The sequence below is a fragment of the Elephantulus edwardii genome, unplaced genomic scaffold (assembly GCF_000299155.1).
Source record: "Elephantulus edwardii isolate Elephantulus edwardi_28Jun2011 unplaced genomic scaffold, EleEdw1.0 scaffold00348, whole genome shotgun sequence".
Taxonomy (NCBI): domain Eukaryota; kingdom Metazoa; phylum Chordata; class Mammalia; order Macroscelidea; family Macroscelididae; genus Elephantulus; species Elephantulus edwardii.
Window position 1 is genome coordinate 488,697 of NW_006400098.1, and position 21,427 is coordinate 510,123.

Genomic DNA, 21,427 nt, shown 5'->3' on the forward strand with positions numbered 1-21,427 from the left:
CAATGTATAGAAACTTTGTAAGCAAACCAATTAAGAAAAAATAATGTAAAGAGAAAGTATATGACTAATTATTTGAAACAAATTGTAAATGAAAGATTGTATAAAAGACAACGTATGTGAATGAAACATAATGTAAAGGATGCAACAACAAGAGAATCTTTTTAAAGAGAGCAGTGAAGGGGGTCGGGAGGAAAATGTGCAACAATGAATGAATGGAAATCCAAAGTTTCTGTAAACTTTTGTTAAAATATTAATAAGAAAATAATTGAGAGAAAATATTATAAGAAGAAACACAATATAAAGGAATTATTATAAGAAAACCAATACAAAATATTTTAAAAAAATTCCTGATCAAGTGAGACTCATACTGCCATGCAAAGATGGTTCAACATTAGAAAAACAACTATGTAATCTATCACATCTAAAAGAAAGGCAAGAACCACATGATCATCTCAATTGATGCAGGAAAGGCACTTGACAAAATTTGGTATCTTTTCCTTTTAGAAATGCTCTACAGAATAGAAGGGAAACTCCTCAACATACTTAAAACCATATATACAAAACCAATGGCCATTATTCTTTCGATGGCTAGAGACTGAAGGAATTCTTTTTGCCAGTGAGAACGAGACAAGAGTGCCCCTTATCACCATTCCTATTCAATAATACATTGTATTGCTCTGTTCCAGCCAGAATAAGGCAAGAAAAGAAAAACCACCTAAATAAGCAAAGAAGTGAAACTATTTCTCTTTGCAAATGACATGATCTTATAGGTAGAAATTCCCAAAGAGTAAGAAAATTAGTGGCTCTATTTACTCAGGTCAGCAAAGTGGGAGGGTACAATGTCAATATGCAAAATTCAGCAAGAATTCTCTCCAGTTAACAACCAGCACTCTGAAAAGGCAATCAGAAAACCAATTCCACTTCGAACAGCAACAAAATGATGAAATATTTAGGAATAATCTAACCAAAGAGACAAAAGATCTACACAGAAAACTATAAAGCACTACTACAAGAAGCCCAAAGATTAAAAAAAAAAGCCCACAGATACTTTCCTAAATGGAAAACATACTATGTTCATGCGTCAAAAGACTTAACATTGGAAAAATGGTAATACCAAGCAATCTACAAACACTATGCATTTCCTATACATATCTCATCTCCATTTTGCAAAGAAATAAAAAAAATTCATTATCAACTTCATTTGGAAAGCGAAGAGACCTTAGAGAAAGTGATATTGAAGAAGAAAAACAAAGCAGGAGTCCTCACAGTTCTAATCACAAATCCAGCCACTGCTATATAGTTGTAATCAAAACAACTAAGTAAAGGACCTCTGGTGGCCTAGTGGCAAGAAGCTGCACTGCAGTCCTGAAGGCGCGGGGTTCAAATCCATCAGACGCTCCCCTGGAGAAGGAGGAGCAATCTTACAACCACAGGGAAGAGAACTGAGAACCCACCAATAAATCCATTTATACTGGCATGGTCAGAACTGTCACAAGTCTAAGCTGGAGTTAGCAGAGACTGTGGCACTAGGGATATCGTTGCTGATGTCAGATGGATCTTGGCTAAAAGCAGAGAACAGCAGAAGAATGTCTATTTGTAATTGTGCAAAAACATTCGACCGTGGGGATTATTACAATCCACGGCTAGCATTGAGAAGAATGGAAATTCCAGAATACTAAATTGTGCTTATGCGAGATCTATACGTAACTCAAGCAGCTGCTGTTTGAACAGAACGAGGGCACCCTGCATGGTTTGACGTTAGGAAAGGAGTGTGTCAGGGCTACATCCTCTCTCCATGCCTGTTCGATCTGGATGCTGAAGACTTCAATTTGAGAAGCTGAGATTTATGAAGAATGGAGTATAAATAAAGGCCATTAAAACCCTCCCTGTTCTCAAGGAGGTTCTGACACTCAACGACCCTCCGCTGGCTTTCCCAAGGCTGGAAGTCCAAACGGAAGAGCCCGTCTACCTTTCTTCTGTACAGCCGTCAGTAAATCCCAACCCTGGAGGAGAGAAGAGTCTTTGGATCAACTCACAGCCACTGTACACTGAACTGTATCCCAGAACTCTCTGTAAGGGAGGACTTTAAACATGGGGGTAGCCTAGGAGGATCTTGTGGATAGATCCCTTCTCTCTATTTTATCAGTTCCATCCTTTCCTGCCCTTGAATTAGGGAGCCCACGACAATCAGCTGTGGACTGTCAAGTTGGCTGCTAGAAACCACCCATGGGAAAAAGCCCTGGCATTCTGATTCCATAAAAATCACATTAAAAAAAAAAAAGAAAAACTAGCACTACTCTAACACAGATAGTTACCAACAGTCAGGAAATCAAAAGACGAATTGCATTAGGAAACTCTGCTGTTAGGCACTTCTCCAGAATGCTAAAGAGCAAGGAAGTCAGTCTAGAGACTAAGGTGTGCATGATTCAGGCCATGGTCTTTGCATGCGCTTGCTGTGCATCAGAGAGCTGGACAGAATAAGGATGCACGAAGAATTATTGATGTCTTTGCATTGAAAAGAAGAAAGAGTTCTAAAGAAGAGAAGAGGTCTGTGCTATAGAGAGTGAAACCAAGCTGCTCCTTGGAGGCAAGGATTTTGAAGTTCCAGCTGACATGGTTTGACCATGTTGCCAGGAGGGACCAGTCCTTGGAGAAGGACATTATTTCTTGGAATGGGGGAGGGACAGTGCAGGAGAGGAAGACGCCAGATGAGATGGCTTGACACAGAAACTGGTTTTAATATGGGTGGGTGTTGAGAGACTGAGATTGGCTTGGGACAGAGCGAGGTTTAGAGCTATTGTGCAGAGGGTTATTGTGAATCACAGTCGGCTCGATGGCACATAACAACAACAAGAGTTGCTTCACAGGACAAAGATGAACATTCTTCTGACGTGCTATTTATCTGAAAACCCCATGGAGGGTCAGCTATGAGCCGGTTCCAATTCGAATATTACACCACAGCAACAACACTATTATCAAGACGATTTACGGATACTCACCCAATACTTTCTAATTTACAGTCGGGATGCTTCAAAGCTTCACATAACTCCTTGGCGCCAGCATCTAGTATGTTGTTGCTCCCAAGTCTCAGGCCCTTTAGTTTTTGGTTGGTCATAAAAACAGAGGCAATATTCTTACAGCACGCGGGAGTGAGGTGGCAACCCACCAACCTGGAGAGGAAACACCCCACACGTACACACTCTCTTCAAGTCCAGTCCTAGCGGCTTATTTATTCTTCAGGCTCAAGAAGAAAACGAGCGTGTAAACATGGAAGATACAATGACTTTTCACGTTGCTCATATACTAAGCAAATGTTTTCATGATGACTTCAAGGACTTGCAAAATGTGTCCTTGTTGACCCCACGGTCTCCAATGGCATGATTTGCCCGGCTCACTCCCCTTTCTCTAGGCCTCTGCTCTCTCTGCTTTGAACGTTCCTTCTCTATATATTGTTAGGCGTGCACCCTGGTCTCGTTGTTGCTGTAGTTGATTGCCTTCAAGTCAAGCACGACTCATAGAGACCCTCTGAACAAAAGGCCTGAAGCCCCTTTACAACTATCGACATTTATCAAAGTTCATAGTTTCCGGAGGTATGCTGTTTAGGAAGTGGATGCCACTCCTGCTTCCAAAGTCTCCTTAGAATATTTTAAAAAGTCACTTTCTCACTTAGGCCTACTACGACTAGTTAATATAACATCTTTTTTTTTCTTTTTAATTAATTTTAATGAAAGTTTACGGAGAATTTGGATTTCCATTCATTCATTGTTGCACTTTTCTCCCTGTATAACCTCCCCCGCCCCCAGTTCGCTCTTCTCTTTGAAAGGGAAAACAAAAATTCTTTCATTGTTATATAATCCCTCCCCCCATGTCCACTCCACTCCACTATGGAGCCTTCATTCTGGACTATTGTCATGATAATAACACTTAATCATACATCCCTTTTAAATAGTTTTCTCCCTCATCTGTTTCAATGCAGTATACAGAATGTATCCCATCTTTCTCAGTGTCCCCTCAACCTCTATGTCAGTCCCGTTTTACAACAGTGGCACACACATACACACACACAAATAGCATCTTCACAGTTTTTCTCCAGTCCCTCATCTAAGTTCCCCATAATATGACCACCTTAACTTGCACACACATACACACACACACACACACACACACACACACACACACTCTCACATACATGCTATATGAATGTGTGTACGATTATTCAAATTTATGCCCCTATCTATGAAGCCAAAGATGAAAAAAATTAAGATTTCTACTAAATTCTTCAGCCTGAAGTTGGTTAAACACAAAATCAAGATGATTCGTAACAACTGGGGATAGGAATACAAAAAAACTGAGAGGAAAGGAGGCTCGGTAGTTGTAAAACAAGGCCTTGGTGAAAGATGTGAGGCTGAGACCAAACAGTAGAATATTAGGTGAAAAGCTAGTTATTCATTACATATAACTTTACAAAACCACAAAATATGTGGGCTCAAGTATGTCAGAAATCACAAGGACGGCCCAGGATAGACCAGAGTCCAGATCTGTGGTTCAGAGGTCACTGTGAGTCTTACTCAACTCGACGGCACCTAACAACAGCAACAACATGATTCAGTCACCTTGATACCATCTCAAAACAGATTCAAGTTGCCTCCACGGTACCTCACAACAACATACACATGCTCTGAGGCCAGAGATACAAGTTCACAGTCGTACAGTGGGCCACCTCTGTCCCAATAGTTGATTAGTCAAGTAAAAACTGGATGCAGCAATTCCACTCCGAGGTACACATGTTCTGAAGAACGGAGGGAACGGATTAGAAAAATAGGCCTGAACTATGCATGTTTCTTCATAGTAAAAAGATATGTTTTGTTGTTGTTGTTGTTGTTACAGCTGTCGAGTCCCCTGTGACTCATAGCGACCCTATGTATGACAGCATGAAACCCTGCTCTATCCTGGGCCAATATTACTGTCTCCAACACACCTATCCTGATCAACCCAGTCACTGCATCGATCCACCTCATCGAGGTCTCCCTCTCCTGCGCTGTCCCTCCACCCTCCCAAGCATGACGTCCCTCTTCAAGGACTGATCCTGCCATGCAACATGTCCAGAGTATGTCAGACAGAGCTTCAGAATCTTCGTGTCTATCAACAGATGAATGGATAAAAAAATGATGTGGTCCATAGATACAATGGAATACAATCAAGCCGTAAAAAGGACGACATCCTGATGTGTGCCTTATCTTTGAACCTTGAGAACACTCTGCTGCGAGATGTCAGTCACAAAAGAACATGCCTTGTATCATCTCACTTCCTTCAAGTGGACAAATATCAAGGGACCATGGGCAAGAAGGGGGTGGAAAGGGGAAGTGTTTTGCTTAGGAAACACTGAATTGATGTTATTGACAATTAAATGAACTAAAAAAGGATCGTAAAAAATGGGTGCACAAGTTGAAGAATTTGACAAATGTCGCTGAATTGTGTAAGCAGCAACTGTTGAGTTAGCTTCGTGTTCTTTATTTTTACCTCCCTTTCAACTGGAAATTGTATATGTGCCCACCACCTTCAAAAAACCAGTAATTGGGGAGCACTTTTAGCTCATTTTATTCCTAAGACCCTACGGATGCCACACTCCCTGATTCCCTGTTCCAATTCCTAGTTCCCCCACCCCGTTTCCTGTTTTCTTTCCCATCATTCCAATATTAAGAGAAATCTTGATGTCAAAGCCAATCAAGGCCACATGACTTACCACAGCTCCTGCAGGTGACACTCTGGGTTCTTCAAGGCTTCACATAAGGAATTCGCCCCACGATCGCTCAGGTTATTTGATCCCAGATCGAGAAGTGTCAGAGAGCGGTTCCACAAAAGAATCTGGGCGATGTAGTCACAGAAGACATAAGATAGACCACATTCATTTAATCTACAAAAGGAAACACACACACACACACACACACACACACACACACACACACACGGGAGGACACACAATTTGTCACACAGTTCTTATCCTTTAAGACCACCTGCAATCCTTCTCAAATTCTTCCTTCTAACCTGCTTTCGCCAATTTCCCCTCCCTCATTTCTGCACCTGAATTAAGAGATTACCTTCTTTTTTGGTATCTGCATAAACACAAGACTATGGGACACGCAGAGCATTCTTGTTCAATTTAGATCACCCCAGCTGAGTGACTTTAGACAAAAATCACTTGGTTTTGTGACACTGTGTCTTTGTGATCTAATGACGTGTGTTGAGCTGTCAAAATGAAAATAGATGGTTCGAATCCACCAGCTGTTCCATGGGAGAATGACAGGCAATCTCCTTTCATGAAATCTATCGCCTCTGAAAACCTACTAGTGGTTCAGTTCTGTGCCAGGTCCGACTCGATAGTACCCAACAACAACAATTAGCCAAAAGATTCCTGTTGTCATTTCACCCAGAGGCTTCTTTGAAGAAAGGGCTTGTGATTTACATCTGAAAAATCGGCCAATAAACCTCTTGTGGCTCACAGTAAAGCGCACTTGTTCACTGCTCACGGAGATGGCTTGGGAGCAGGCAGGATTTGCTTCTGTTGGGCATCTTGAGTGGGACCTGACTTAATGCCACCTAATGCAAACAACCAGCTGGGAGGCGTGTAAGAATAAGTCCCGCATGATGTCTACGGCAGGGCACTTTTTTTTTGGATAAAGTGTTTTCATTGGCTTTGTGTTATTGATGCTGCAGCAGATAAGTCTGTCAGTCTGGAGTGTCTGTCTGTGCTTTTGAACTCTGTTCTACTGCTTCCCTGGGAGCCGTGGCTGAGCACTGGATGGCCTCAGTCCTTGATGGGTCCCTGGACACATTCTGGATTCCTCACTGGAGGATTCTTCCTCCAGATCAACTTACATAAGTGTCTTTAGAACAACTTGGGGGTTTATCAGGCTGTCACAGAATAGCATTGCTCCAGCATCTGTCAGGACGTTTTCGGCAAGGGAGACATGGGTCAGCTTATGATTTTCTACGAAGGCAGAGACGATCTCTTCACAGTCTTTGTGTGTTATGCTACAATCTCCCAATCTACAAGGGAAACACATTGCATGAGGTGGGATCAAACAGTTTAGAAGGCTTATGTAGGTCCGTTTACCCCTGATTCTAATTCTTCACTTATCTCTCCATCTTATCCATCATCAACTTTTTAAAATATTCATTGACTACATATCTGATTCAAAATACCTTTTTAAAGTTTTAAAAAGGGACAATTTCACTTTGATGTTCAAGGTGATCCTGAACCATCTCCTGATGTTTTTGAAGCCTCCTGTGTATGGTAGACAATAAAGAGGAAAGTATTAAGAGAGTTGGTGTGTTTTTTTTATTTTTTATTATTTTTGTGTGTGTGTACCGTCAAATCAGATCTGACTGCTACGGGAGGAGATTGTCCCTCCTTCCCCGGCAGAGCATCTGGTGGATTTGAACCATTCGTCTCTGGGATTGCAGTTGCAGCTCCTTTCCACTAGGCCACCAGAGCTTCCCTCACGAGAGTTGGTGTATTTGAATGGTTCTATTTTTTTGAAGAGTATTGGTTGTACAATAGGCTACATGAGGGATGAAAAATTAATCTTGGAAGAAGTGTAACAAGAATGTTCCTTTGAAGCATTGAAGAGAAGACTTAAGGTCACTTAAATCAGGAAAGAGTGCTAGAAAGGACATTATGTTTTTAAAAGCAAGGGTTCAACGATAATGTTGGAAATCTTTCAGGAACTGGATTCACACCGTCTCTACTGTAAACTCAAATATATGAAAATCATGTGTCTGGAAGATGGCAGAGCAACATTTCACCATGTTACACATCAGTTCGCTTTGACGTAGAACTAATTCAGTAGCAGGCAATAATAATATAGAAAGGAATATAATGTAGAAAAGAAAATACAAAATCAAATTTAAATATAAAAATAAAAATCCAAATGAAATGTTCCTTGTTAGTTATTAATAAACTTATACATTATTACAAAGTAGTGAGTTTTATTCAAGTTTTAATTAAAATTCAAACTATATTTTAAGCAAATATAAAAACATTAAAAAGGAAATGAATTAAAAAAATATGTTCTAATGCAGGAGTGACATCTACTTCCTAAACAACGTGCCTCTGAGAACTCTACGCACTTTGATAAACATCACTGGTTACAGAAAGGCTTCAGGCCTTTTGTTCATAGGGTTACTATGACTTGTTCTCAACAGCAATCAACAACAATAACACAATGTGAACCAAGTCGGAATTATTTAAGGTAGAAAACTAAGAATTACTGGTCCATTATCTCCGAATTGGAATGGACTCCTAATTGATTCTATCGTGGGTTTCTGCAACAGGAATCACATGGGAAGATGTTGCCCCTTCTTTTTCCTTCTGAATCACTAAGAGATGTGGCCTTTGAGTTAGCAGTGCAATTCCCTACAGACTACACCATAAAAGAGACATTTTAATTGACATCAACAAAACCAGGAGCTGGTTTTTCAAAAGCATCCATAAAATTGACAAACCAATGGCAAACATGACAGAACAAAGAAGAGAGAAAACCTTAACAACTCTATTAAGAAATGATAGAGGTGATATCACAACAGAACCACAGGAAATGAAATACGTAGTATTGGAATATTATGAAAAGTTATACTCTGATATATTTGAAAACCTAGAGGAAATGGACAACTTCCTTGAAACCCAGGCCCTACCCAGACTGACATAGACAGATGTAGAACAGGTGAACAGAAGACATTGAGGTGGGCAAAGATCACAAAAAAAGAAATTGAGCAGGTCATAAAAAAGACTTCCCCACAAAAAAAAGTCCTGGACCAGATAACTTCATGGCTGAGTTCTATCAAATATTTAGTGAAGAGCTATCAGCAATTCTACTTATGGTATTTTTAAACAATAGAAAAAGAAGCAACACACCCAGAGTCATTCTATGAAGCAAGCATAACCCTAATCCAAACCAGGCAAAGATATTAACAGGAAAGAAAAAAACAGACCAATATCACTCATGAATACAGATGCAAAAATCCTTAACAAAATCCTAGCCAATAGAATCCAAAATCCCATAAAAAATTAATTCAATGTGACCAAGTGGAATTAATAACAGGTATGCAAGGATGGTTCAAAATAAGAAAAACAATGAAATGTGTCTAATTGGCAAAGCAAATAACAAGAACTATATGAACCTAGCAATTGATGTGAAATGAATTTGACAAAATCCAACAGCCCTTTCTGATTAAGACAGCAAAATTGATGAATAGGATGGAATTTCCTCAATATATTGATAAGTATAGATGCAAAACCAAGAGCCAATATAATTCAACGGATAAAGAGTAAAAGCGTTTTCCTTGAAAATAGGGACCAGACAAGGATGCCCACTGTCATCACTTCTTTTTTTTTTAAATTTTATTTTATTTATTTTTTTTTGTGTGTGTACCGTCAAATCAGATCTGACTGGTACAGGAGGAGAATGCGCCTCCTTCTCCGGCAGAGCATCTGGTGGATTCAAACCACGTACCTCTGGGATTGCAGTGCAGCTTCTTGCCACTATGTCATCACTTCTATGCAACAGTAGTTCTGTATCGTCTTTTTAAAATTTTATTATTTTTATTATTTGTGTGTGTGTGTGTGTGTGTGTGTGTGTGTTTACCATCAAATGGGATCTGACTGGTACAGGAGGAGATTGTCCCTCCTTCTCCAGCAGAGCACCTCATGGATTCGAACCACGCACCTCTGGCATTGCAGTGAAGCTTCTTGCCACTAGGCCACCAAAGCTCCCTCTATTGAACATTATATTGAAGTACTTGCTAGGGAAATTTGACAAGAGAAGGAAATAGAAGGCATCCAGATTGGCAAAGAGATGGTTACACTCTTTCCCTATGAAGAAGATACAATAATGTACACAGAAAACCCTAAAGACTAAAAAAAAACCCCAAAACCCCAACCTGTTAGCATTAGTAGGCTAATTTAATAGAGTGGCAGGATATAAGATCAGTATAAAAAAATCAGAGGGATTCCTCTACAGTAACAAAAAACTCAGAGAAGGAAATCAAGAAAGCAATACAGTTTACAATAGCCAACCACAAATCGAGATTCTTGGGAGTGAACCTAACTAGAGACAAAAGACCTATATACAAAAAAACCCCCTACAGAATATTTATACAAGACACAATAAAAGACCCAAATAAATGGAAAAATACTCCCTGTTCATGGATAGGAAGACTCAATATTGTGAAAGGGACAATCCTACCAAAAGCAATCTACACGTTCAAAGCAATCACAATACAGAAAACAAAATCATTTTTTTCAAGGAGATAAAAGGGAAATTGCTCCAGAAGAGCTCCCTGTATCTGAGCTTTTTAACAAACAAGTATTAAATTAAAAAGAATACTTTTTGCTAATATTAATGAAGAATTTAAAATATATGCGAACTATTAAGTGTGAATAAAATATTATGGAGTATAGAATCTGCACTGGGTTCTCAAAAGTATGCATTTCAAACCCACCGACTGCTCTGTGGGAGAAGGATGGGCAATTTAGTCTTGTGCAATTAAGTGCCTCTGAAAACCCGCTGGAGGGTCAGCTGGGGTTTGCTTCCGACTCAATGGTACTCGACAACATTTTAAAGATAAGTATTAACATGGAAGACATAAGGTTTAAAGAAGAAATAAAAATAGAAGCATGGATAAGACCATTATTGTAAAAGTAGAAGGATAAGTAGAAATAGGTGGATAAAAGTCCAGAGAGGGAAAGAGAAGGTGGGAGGGGTCTGAAGGTGGAGGTGGGGAAAGTGACAGGATCTCAGAGTTTGGTGGGCAGAGGGAGGTACTGAAGGAATGAGGACAGATCTTGTGAGGACCTGAAAAGGCCAGGTGGCAGTGGGCACAGAATTTTAGAAAACACAGCGGATGGGAATGATTGTACTAATGACGAAATGAAGGAAGCAATGTGTGAAACTTTATATACACATTTTGTATGCAAACCAATATAAAATTTAAAGAACGTTTAAAAGCCACTACAATGTACAGAAAAGATGCTATCAAATAAAATGTCTATGAATGTATGATAGTGAATGATTGTATAAATAAAAAATGGGCACATATGAAATGAAGCAAATATTTAAAACTGTAACTTAAAACCTAAAAGTAAGGGAGCTCTGGTAGCCTAGTGGCAAGAAGCTGCACTGCAATCCCAGAGGAATGCGGTTCGAATCCACCAGATGCTGGGGAAGGAGGGACAATCTCCTCCTGTACCAGCCAGATCCAATTTGACGGTACACTCACACACACACACACACACACACAATAAGAAAATAAATAAAATGTTTAAAAAAACCCTAAAAATGAAAATCTAGAAATTTTGAAGAATAAAAATACAATTGTTAATGATAAGCAATAATAATGAAGAGAAAAAAGGAAAAAAGAAAAAATTCTTAAAAAAAAAACCCAACAACAAGAAAGGAAAAAAACCAAGAAACAATGATAGAGAAATTAGAATTTATAAACATATATTATCATACTGTGTCTTCTCAGAGCCCTGGTAGCCTAGCGGGTGGAGAGCTGTATTGCCAACCCAAAGCTGGGAGGTTTGAATCTATCAGCTGCTTGGCAGGAGGTAGATGGGGAATCTCCTCCCACGTGATTCATTGCCTCTGAAATCCCTCAGGAGTCAGCTACGAGTTGGTTCAGAACGGACAATCAAAAGCAACAACATTGGGAAAAATAAAAGTACCGGCGAGCCCACGACTTACATGATTTTTTCGATGTTGCACATGGGGTGTTTCAGCATGCGACACATTTCCCTGACTGCGCTGTGAGAGAGGTTAGTGCCGTGGAGATTCAGGTACTTCAGGCGGGGGATTTGAGAAACGCTCTTGAAGAAGCTCGCTCCCTCTCCCAAGTTGGTCATAAACATCACCCTGGGGAAGAAGAAGTGTTGGGAGTCATGCCATGTGATCCAAGCTTAAGGAAAGAAAATCTCTTTACAACTTGTCCTGCCTGTCGTCCTCAGTCTCAGAAGGACCTGGCTCCTCCCACCCCTACATTGTTCCTCAATCCCATCCAGAGGCCCTCTGGAAAAAAGGTCTGGGAGAAACATCTAAACACGAGCCTTTGAAAACCTTGTGGACCACCGTGCAACTCGGACCCGAGTGAGAGGATTGTGAGATAGAATTGCCTGGATGACAAAAGACAACGGCAGGAAGGTTTTCTTGGGCACTGCATCAAAACGGGACAAAGAAATGCACATCAAGTAAATAGTTCTGTGATCAAGGAGTTTCTAATATATACTTTCCAGTCCTTTTTTTCTAGTTTTAAGATTACTCTCCCAATGGTCTTCAGTTTCCTCCCTCTTCATGGAGGGAACACCGACCTCTGATTCATTAACTTCTAAGCAAATGTTACCTATTACTAAGAGGTCTCTCATGTCATCACCCTAATTGTATTCTCTCTTTTCAACAACAGTTTTCTTTTCCATTGATGCTCAACTTCTGTAAGTTTTTGCTGCATTTGTATGATCTTTGGTTGTTATGAGCCCTTATAACTGTTCTATCTTTGTGAGCATTTTACCCTCTTCTCCTTATGCTGTTTTAACAATAAAATAATCTCCAAGAATAGTCTTTGTGGGGGTGGGGTGGGCAGGGAGAGAAGTGCAACAGTGAATGAATAGAAATCCAAAGTTTCTGTAAACTTTCATTGAAATGAATAATAATTTAAAAATAAACAAATAAAAACTTCTTGTTGTTGTTATGTGCCGTCGAGTCGCTTGCGACTCATAGCGACCCTATGTACAACAGCCCTAAACTCCGCTCTGTCCTGTGCCAATCGCACTGTCTCTGACACTCCCATCCCAATTATCCCAGTCACTGAATCAATCCACCTCATAGAGGGCCTTCCTCTCCTGCACTGTCCCTCCACCCTCCCAAGCATGATGTCCCTCTCTAAGGACCGGTCTCTCCTCACAACATGTGATACTAGTGTATCAAAAAAGAATAGTCTTTGTATCGAAACCCAGTTTATCTCCAGTTAAAATAACAGATCCAACTTTCATACGTCAACGGATTCACATATCTCTCTATAAATCCTTTAACCTTCAGTGATGTTTGTCTTAGCACCGTGCTTAAAGATCGGTTGTTTAAGTCCAAATGCTCCTTGGGATAGATCAATATCTTCCCATAGAAGTCACAGCCTCAGGAATCCCAGATGGACGTTACGAAGTCCCACAGGGTCTTTCTGAATTGGAATTGACTCAATGGCAAGGTTTGGGGTTGGTGTTGATGTCTTACAGTTTAAAGTGTGTCCTTTTTAAGTTGTGGTTTTAACTAAAGTTTACGTGTGCCACTAAATGCAATCTTTTGAGGTCTTAGTGGTTCACAGGTATCGAGTTCTCCTCTGTCCTACTGAGGTTCCGGGTGTGACTTCCAGCCAGTGCACCTGTCAAACCCGGCTGCGATCTAGCCTGTCAGTGGAGGCTGTGTACTGCTGTGATGCTGAATGCGCTTCCGCAGAGCTTTAAGATGAAGATAAGTGAAAGGCTTAGTGACCTGCTTATGAAAAGCCAGTCAACAAAAAGGCTATTGATCTTGATTATCCAATCTGCAATTGATCATGGGTTCATTGTCAAACAAGTCAATGACTTTGGTTGAGTATGGGGTTACTACGAGTCAAGAGAAGACGTAGCAGAAACAAAACAACAACAACAACAACAGTAGTAGTACTAATACCACTATAATTCTTTGTGCTTATGTTGTCTTCTTCCAAAAGATCACCAAAAACCCAAGGCTACTACCATAGTTGGTTATGATTCAGAATAACACCCCTCTGAATTTCCAAGGCGGCAGAAATTTTGATGGAAGAACGACCCATCTTTCTTCCTCAAAGCAGGCTAGTGGGTTAGGTCCCAGGAGAGAGAGGGATGAATACACTGTTACTGATTCCAGCCTGAGTCATTGGGACCCTTCCATTGCACTTCTGAGACTCTAAGTATTTACAGGAGGACACTTTCCGTCTTTCTTCCATAGGGCAGGTGGTGGCTTTGAACCTTAAACCCTTCTGTTAGTAGCCTAACACATGAGGCACCACGCCTCCAGGGTTCCTAAAGGAGGGAGGAGTGGATCATTTCAGAGGCGTGAAGAAGCGGTGAAATACCAAACTTACGTCAGACTGTGGAGTCTGCACAACGGGTGGGCGATGGCCTTACACAGAATAGCCATGGGCGCGTGGCTGTAAGCACAGTTCTCCAGCAAGAACACTTGCAGGTTCTCGTTGGTGTGGAAGATGGAACAACAGTTTTGCCAAATAGCAAGCTTCTCAGTCCTGGAGGAGAACAAAACACAGGATTCTCCCTTCAGCCTCAGGCATTTCCAAAATAAACAGAAATCGATTCCCAAGAAACTCACCGCTGATGGAGACCGGTCTTGAACAAGACACACTGACGGAGAGCCGATGTTCAGGGTGGTAAACTGAACCAACGTATCCCAGTGGCCACACTGTGGACCCAGAGTCAGAGTCACTGCGATCAACCCACATATCAGCTACGTGACTTTGGGGAAGCTTTCCAGTTGGGTTCTAATCCTCGCTCCCCCATCATCCACGTGAGAACAAAACTAACAGCAGTGGAGTCACCATAACTCACGGCGATACCACGTTGCTCAGAGGAGGTGTGCCCTCCACCAGTTGCTGAAATGACTGTTTGCAAAGAGATAACCAAGCCTCCCTTCCAAGCCCCTTGGAGAGGACACAGACGTCCAGTATTTGAGTTAGCACTTGAGTTCTTACCTATTTGCACTGTGAAGAGATGGAGTGAGAATATTTTCTCGCTAGGAGATCAATACTTAGCAGGCATTTTCTTTTTTTAAATTCAAGGCAACCATAGATTCTGACCCCGATATGCTTTGATCTAAAAGAGTCAATGCTCAGAATTTCAAATTCATATGGAAACCGGGTTTTATTGGGTCCACTGGGACAGAGAGAAGCCCCAAACCTACTGGCCAGAAAGAATCTGTACAACTTGTAAGGAAACATTTGTTGTTGTTATTGTTGTTATGAACTGTAGAGTCAGAACTGACCCCTAGGTGACCCTCTCGTGGGTTTTTAGAGGCAGTTAATCGCAGGGGAGGAGACGGACCATCCTTCTCCCACGGAGCAGCTGGTGGATTTGAACCGCATGCCTTTGCAACTGCAGTGCAGTTTCTTGCCACTAGGTCACCAGAGCTCCCTACACAAACATTTAACCTCCAAAATAATGTTTGCCTCAGGGGAGCTCTGGTGGCCTAGTGGCAAGGAGCTGCAACTACAATCCCAGAGGCGCACGGTTCGAATCCATGAGATGCTCTGCCGGGGAAGGAGGGACAATCTCCTCCTGTACCAGTCAGATCTGATTTGACGGTACACTCACACAAAAATAAAAAAAAAAAATTAAAAAAAAGAATGTTTGCCTCAAGCATGGCTCTTTTATAAAGAAATATGTGTATTAACTGACAAGAGCTGACTTCATGCACAAATGCAGAGCATAAAGTCATGTGCTGAACTAACAGGTAGAAATAGAACAGGGACTCATTGTGAAACACATAACTAAAGTTATTGAACCACCAAATTCCTAGAATTGTGAACAAACTTGGGTTTGGCTGTGTATATATATTATTTTTTAAGTGTGTACCGTCAAATCGGATCTGACTGGTACAGGAGGAGATAGCCTCTCCTTCTCCAGCAGAGCATCTGGTGGATTCGAACCATGTACCTCTGGGATTAGAGTGCAAATATTTTTTTTTAAAAAAAGACTTTATATTTGGTGATCCCTCTATGAACAGGATATTCAATGCAAAAAACATTCTCCTAAAAGATGGCATATATTTGGGAACCAAACCATACGTTGGTCATGCGAATTTAAAGGCTATGGAGTAAATCTTTAGTAACTATAAAACCTTCTTGCTTGTAAACTTCACATTAGCCCTGTTTTTGTTGTGGACCATCGAGTCGGCACTGACCCATAGCTGACCCTCCAGCGGGGTTTCAGAGGCAGCCAATTGCAGGGAAGGACATTGCTCATTCTCCCCCGCCCCCAAAGCAGGCTGGTGGATTTGAACCGTGTGGCTTTGCGCTTACAGCGCAGCTTCTTGCCACTAGGCCACAGGTGAAGGAGAAAAACTTGCCTTTCCTGCCACAGAAGGAAAAATTCCAAGAAGCTGAGATGCTCCCTACAATATAGCTAACAATGGCTAGCACCAGGATGCAAAACGAAAAGTCTTTTTGTTTACAAGGACATACTGCAAAGTACAAAGTGTATGTAAATGAATGGAGGGTTGGGGCAAACTACACGTATGGGGTGGTTTGCATTGAGCTCCTGGATGTACTCACCTGGGGAGTTCAGAGTCTTCCGAGAAGACGTCTCCTAGACACATTGTAAGTTTGTGCAAATTCCTGCAGTGTGACAGACAGTAGGAATTTATGACCAGCTCCTGTGTGTTCTCCACATGAATGGTAACTTCTTCAAAGAAACTCATTACTGCTGTTACAAATTCTTCTTCATGGTTTTCAAATACACCATCAAATAATTCCTGGAAATTCAGCTCTGGGTCGTTGTCGTCAAAATGACTTAAGCTTTTTATACATTTGAGCATTTCCTGCTTTACTTCCTGGGACTTTTGGGGACCGTAGCACGACTCTAGTGTTTTGGCTGTGGCTTCTGATAGAAGTCCAAACACAAATTGCTTCACGAGTGACAAGCCTGTTCTTTCTTGCTTGAGACACGTGCTGATAAGCTGGCTGATGCTGCCGATGAACGGGTTAGGCTCATCTTCAGGTTGTTTTAGCAAATAGAACATGGCAGTAAAGAACTCTTGAACTTGGTCATGGCTGAAGGTAATAGAGTCACCGTTCTGGCGAAGAATATTCAGGCTCAACCACATCGAGACGTCCGCCGTGGACACGCCATGCGTCCCAAGATCCTCAGTCAAAAAGAAGTAGGTGCAAGTCCAAGTCCCCTCCGCAGCCAAAGAGCACAAGGCTTTTAGGGATGCGACGTTCTGACACTGCGGAGAATCCTCGCCTCCTGCTCTGAACACAGTCGTGAGAAAAGAGACATAGAAAGAGGTGATGGTCCCGAACTCGACCTCAAGCTCTTCGCCCCTCGCAAGCTGTCTTGTCAAGGCAGAACAGGTTAACCAACAGAAAAGGGGCTTTTGGCACAACCACAGCAGGGGTTGCCTGTTCCTAACAAAATCAAAGGCCTTCATGGCTTTAGTTTTCTCAGCAAAAAAGAGAAGGAAATACAACTCCACTTGCTCCTCAGAGAATCCTGGAATAACGATGGGTTTTTGCCACGGGAGCAAATAATTTTTCCCTACATCCGCAGGTTTTAACGCGATGAGCAGAGAGGAGCTGGGCAACATCGCTTTCTGCAGCAAGCTGCCGAGGATAATCTCCGGGGGCCGCGGCTGGTTCCAGTCATCACACAGGTCATCGTCCAGCAAAGTATTTAATTTCAGCTCCTCGATGCTGTCTACGAGAAACAGGATGGCCTGGGGCTGGGAAAAGATCTGTTCCAGCAGCTTCGACGACGCAGGCCAGTCCCTGGAGAGCCACTCCACTAAGCTGGTCTTTCTCAAGCGCCTCATTTCACAGACGTTAAGGAAGAAGACATGTGTGAATCTGTCATTCCAGATGTTCCCTCGTGCCCATTCCAACATCACTTTTCTCAAAAAGGTGGTTTTCCCAACTCCTTCGGGACCCCGCAGGACCACTGTGAGAGCTCTCTTGTGTGTCTTTTCAGGCGGAAAGGCACTTTTCAGATTGTCATACTCTGTCTTGATGGTTTCTTTGTAGAAAGAGTCGGGGACTGGAAGGCATGTTTCTTTTTCCCATATGACACGGAACTTTGACTCCATGTGGTTTTTGTACGGGTTTATGTTATCTGAGCCAATGAAGACAGAAGAGAGGACATTTCAAACAAGGCAAAAAAAAAGTATTTTTTTTTTTTACTCCTCCAAATCCCTCCTAGGAGTTTATTTGAACGTAAATACATAGACTAATACAGTCACCAGCAGCCAGGAAATTAAAAGACACATTCGCAATGGGAAAGTCTGTTGTCAGGGACCTCTCCAAAGTACTGAAGAGCAATGGTGTCACTCTGGAGACTAAGGTGCACCTGATACAGGCCATGGTCTTCGCAATCACTTGTTATGCATCAGAGAGCTGGACAATGACTAGGGAGGATAGAAGGAGAGTTGATGCCTTTGAGCTGTGGTGTTGAATATACCATGGACTGCTAAGAAAATGAACAGATTCATCCTAGAGAGGGTTAAACCCGGATGCTCTTTGGAGGCAAGGATTATGAAGCTCCATCTGACATACTTTGAACATGTTGCAAGGAGGGAATAGTCCTTGGAGAGGGATGTCATGCCTGGAAGGGTGGGGGGACAGTGCTGAGAGGAAGACCCTCAATAAGATGTGTTGATTCAGTGACTGGGGTAACGGGGGTGGGTGTGTCAGAGACAGTGAGGTTGGCACAGGACAGAGCAGGGTTTAGGGCTGTTGTACACAGTGTCGCTATGAATTGCAGGCAACTTGACGGCACATAACAACACTGGTGAAGAGCATTGAGGCTACCACGGAATGGCAGCACTGAAAAAAAGAAACCAACACTCACCCAACAAACCCACTCTATTTTGGAGGAAGTGCGGCCGGGGTATTTCTAGGAGAAAAGGTTGGCAAGCCTACACCTCACGCACTTGGAGCGTGTGTGCTTGGATAAGGACGTGAACTCTGGGAAGGAGGAGGGAGAGGGGAGGAGGAGGGGGACCTTGGGAAGTCAGGGGGAGCAGCCCCTCAAGGAGTTGTATGGACACAATTCCTATAACAGAGACTGAGGATGCGGTGAGAAAGGCCAAGGCTTCTCCAGGTTGTGCATAGAAGTGTCATGGGTTGGAATGGAGTAGATAGCACCTAACAACAGCAATAAAAACAAAACTGGCAAGTGTAAAAACGGGGCGCTGTCTCAGAAGGTCCTGTGATGTAAGCACTGACTTTTAAGTCATCTCCTCAAAGGGCAGAACAGTGTGTGTGTGAGGCAACAGTTCTGGGTCAGAACATTCGTAATCCCAAGTTCTCAACCAGCCTATGTGTAACCAGAGAAGGCTCACAATTCTCCTGTTCTCACTTCTAAGGCTTACACGAGACCACAGCATGCGCTCAAATGCGGAGAGCAGAGCTGATCTCTCAACAATGATAGAATCAGAATCTTCCAGAAAAATCAGCCTTCCTGGAGGAGTGTCCGCCCCAGCTGCCCATACTCACGGTGAATCTCCTCCTGGGCCTTTCCCCAGAGGTCTCTCCTGTCTATTGCTAAAAAAATGTTGAGAGTCACGTTCCACGCCTGTTGCTCTGAGTAATGCTTGTGCAACAACTTTGCTAGATCTTCTCGGGAACCATTCTTTATTTTGGCCCAGGAAAGTGGCTGCAGATTCAGCTTCTGAGGTTCTTCCTTGAGATGCTGCTTAAATTTCCAGAAATCTTCGCGTCTGAGCTGTTGCAGATACAACAGCAGGCCGGAGTTAGAAAAGGAAGATTCGGTCATCTTGTGCCAAGATGGTGTGTTTAGAACTCTCCTGAAGAAAAAAAAAACACACACAAAAACAAACCACCACAAAACCTCTCGAAACAATGAACAAGCAGGACCTGCTGAAAAAAGAATATGGTGATGACGTCAAGTCTCAGAGGCGTCAAGTGACTAAGATATTGAAAGGATTTTTTTTTCCTTTGAATGTATTGAGCACTTCAGCCAGTGGGAGACATCTCATCCTTCCTCAACTCACGTTCCAAGACCAGAGGAAGCACACCAAGCCCATTGCTATACAGTAGCTTCTGTTTGACTCAGCTGGTCGGACTTGACCGCCAAAAAACAGACACGTCTGTCTCAGAGGAAGAGCAACCTGGACACTCTTTAGAGGAAGGATGGGCACACGTCATCCCATTGACTCGGAACTTGTTGTCAGGAGGGGCCAGTCCTTGGAAATAGACATCACGTTGGGAAAATGAGGGGGGGGGGAAAGGAAGGAGGGAGGGAGAGACAGAGAGAGGGGGAGAGCGAGGAAGAGGAGGGAGAGAGAAGGAGAAGGGAGGAGAGAGATAAAAAGGAGGAGAGGGAGAGGAAGAAAAAGGAGAGAGAGGAAGAAGAAGAGGAGGAGGAAGAAGATGAGGAAGAAAAGGAGGAGGAGGAGAAGGAGGGAAAAGAGGAAGAGGAGGAGGAGAAGGAGAAGAAGGAGGAGTGAGGGAGAGTGAGACACAGAGGGAGGGGGAGAAGAGAGAAGGAGAAGAGAGAAGACATGGGGGGACCTCAAGAGATGACTTTACTCAGTGACCACAACAGTGGCCTTGAGCACGCAGGAAATCATGAGAACAGCACAGGGCCGGCCAAGGTATTGATGTGATGCTCACCGCACCACCATGAGCTGTAGTGCATTTGACAGCACCTAGTAACAACAACGTACACAATGGAACACTACGCAGACACAGTCACAGAGACACGTGAAGCTCCAAGCCGTGACACGCCTGGCTAAAGGCGGAAACCATACTGCATAGCAAATTGTGGCAGGCGGGAAGGACAATTAGTGCAGGATTTCATTTAGTATATTGGAAGTAAAGATTGCGAGATCTGGTGGCAGGAGGAGGGAGAAAAGGGAGAGTTTGTGCTCAGGGAATTTATGTTAATGGGGATTCAATTATTTGGCAAAGGATAGGGAGACTATCTCACTCCTGTAAGACTGTCACCCAAGGATGCTTGATGAAACTATTAAACTGGTGTTTATATTATTGTGTTTCATAAGAATGACGAAAACCCTTGACTTAAAAATACATTATGGCGGCGAGCTCTGATGGCCTAGTGGCAGGAGGGTGTGCTGCAATCCCAGAGGTGCATGGTTCAAATCCACCAGATGCTTTGCTGGAGAAGGAGAAACAGTCTCCTCCTGTACCAGTCAGATCTGATTTGATGGTACACACACATGCACAAAAAATAATAAAATAAAAAAAAACAAACTAAAACACCCCACATTATGCCGAGTGAAATATCTCAGTCACAAAGGACAAATACTGCGTAGGGCCAGTGTTGTAAAACGGGACTGACTTCGGGGTTGGGGAGGAGACTGAGAAACATGGGATAAATGATGTATACTGCACTGAAATAAATGAGGGAGAGAACTGTTTAAAAGGGATCTATGATTACGTATTATTGTCATGACAGGAGTCCTGAACAAAGGCTGCAGAGTGGAATGGACCTGGGGGGGGGAGGGATTATATAACAATGAAAGAATTTTACTTTTCAAAGAGAAGAGTGAATTGGGGGCGGGGAGGGGATAGGTAGGGAGGACAACAATGAATGAATGAAAACCCTAAGTCTCTGCAAACTTTCATTAAAATTAATTAAAAAACAAGCAAACAT

At 42.4% G+C, this 21,427-nt stretch overlaps 1 protein-coding gene across 1 annotated transcript in view; it reads right to left on the minus strand.

Annotated features, from left to right (window-relative positions):
• The window catches only part of LOC102872821 (NACHT, LRR and PYD domains-containing protein 9-like), a 21,384-nt gene extending 3,778 nt beyond the window's left edge, over positions 1–17,606 (minus strand). The window contains exons 1-6 of the mRNA XM_006901847.1: positions 17,337–17,606; positions 16,348–17,126; positions 14,149–14,307; positions 11,745–11,912; positions 5,744–5,914; positions 3,000–3,170 (exon numbers count right to left, since the gene is read on the minus strand). Coding sequence (XP_006901909.1) covers positions 3,000–3,170; positions 5,744–5,914; positions 11,745–11,912; positions 14,149–14,307; positions 16,348–17,126; positions 17,337–17,606 — 1,718 coding nt within the window. The remainder of the gene's footprint in view (positions 1–2,999; positions 3,171–5,743; positions 5,915–11,744; positions 11,913–14,148; positions 14,308–16,347; positions 17,127–17,336) is intronic.
• Between the last annotated feature and the right edge of the window lie 3,821 nt (positions 17,607–21,427).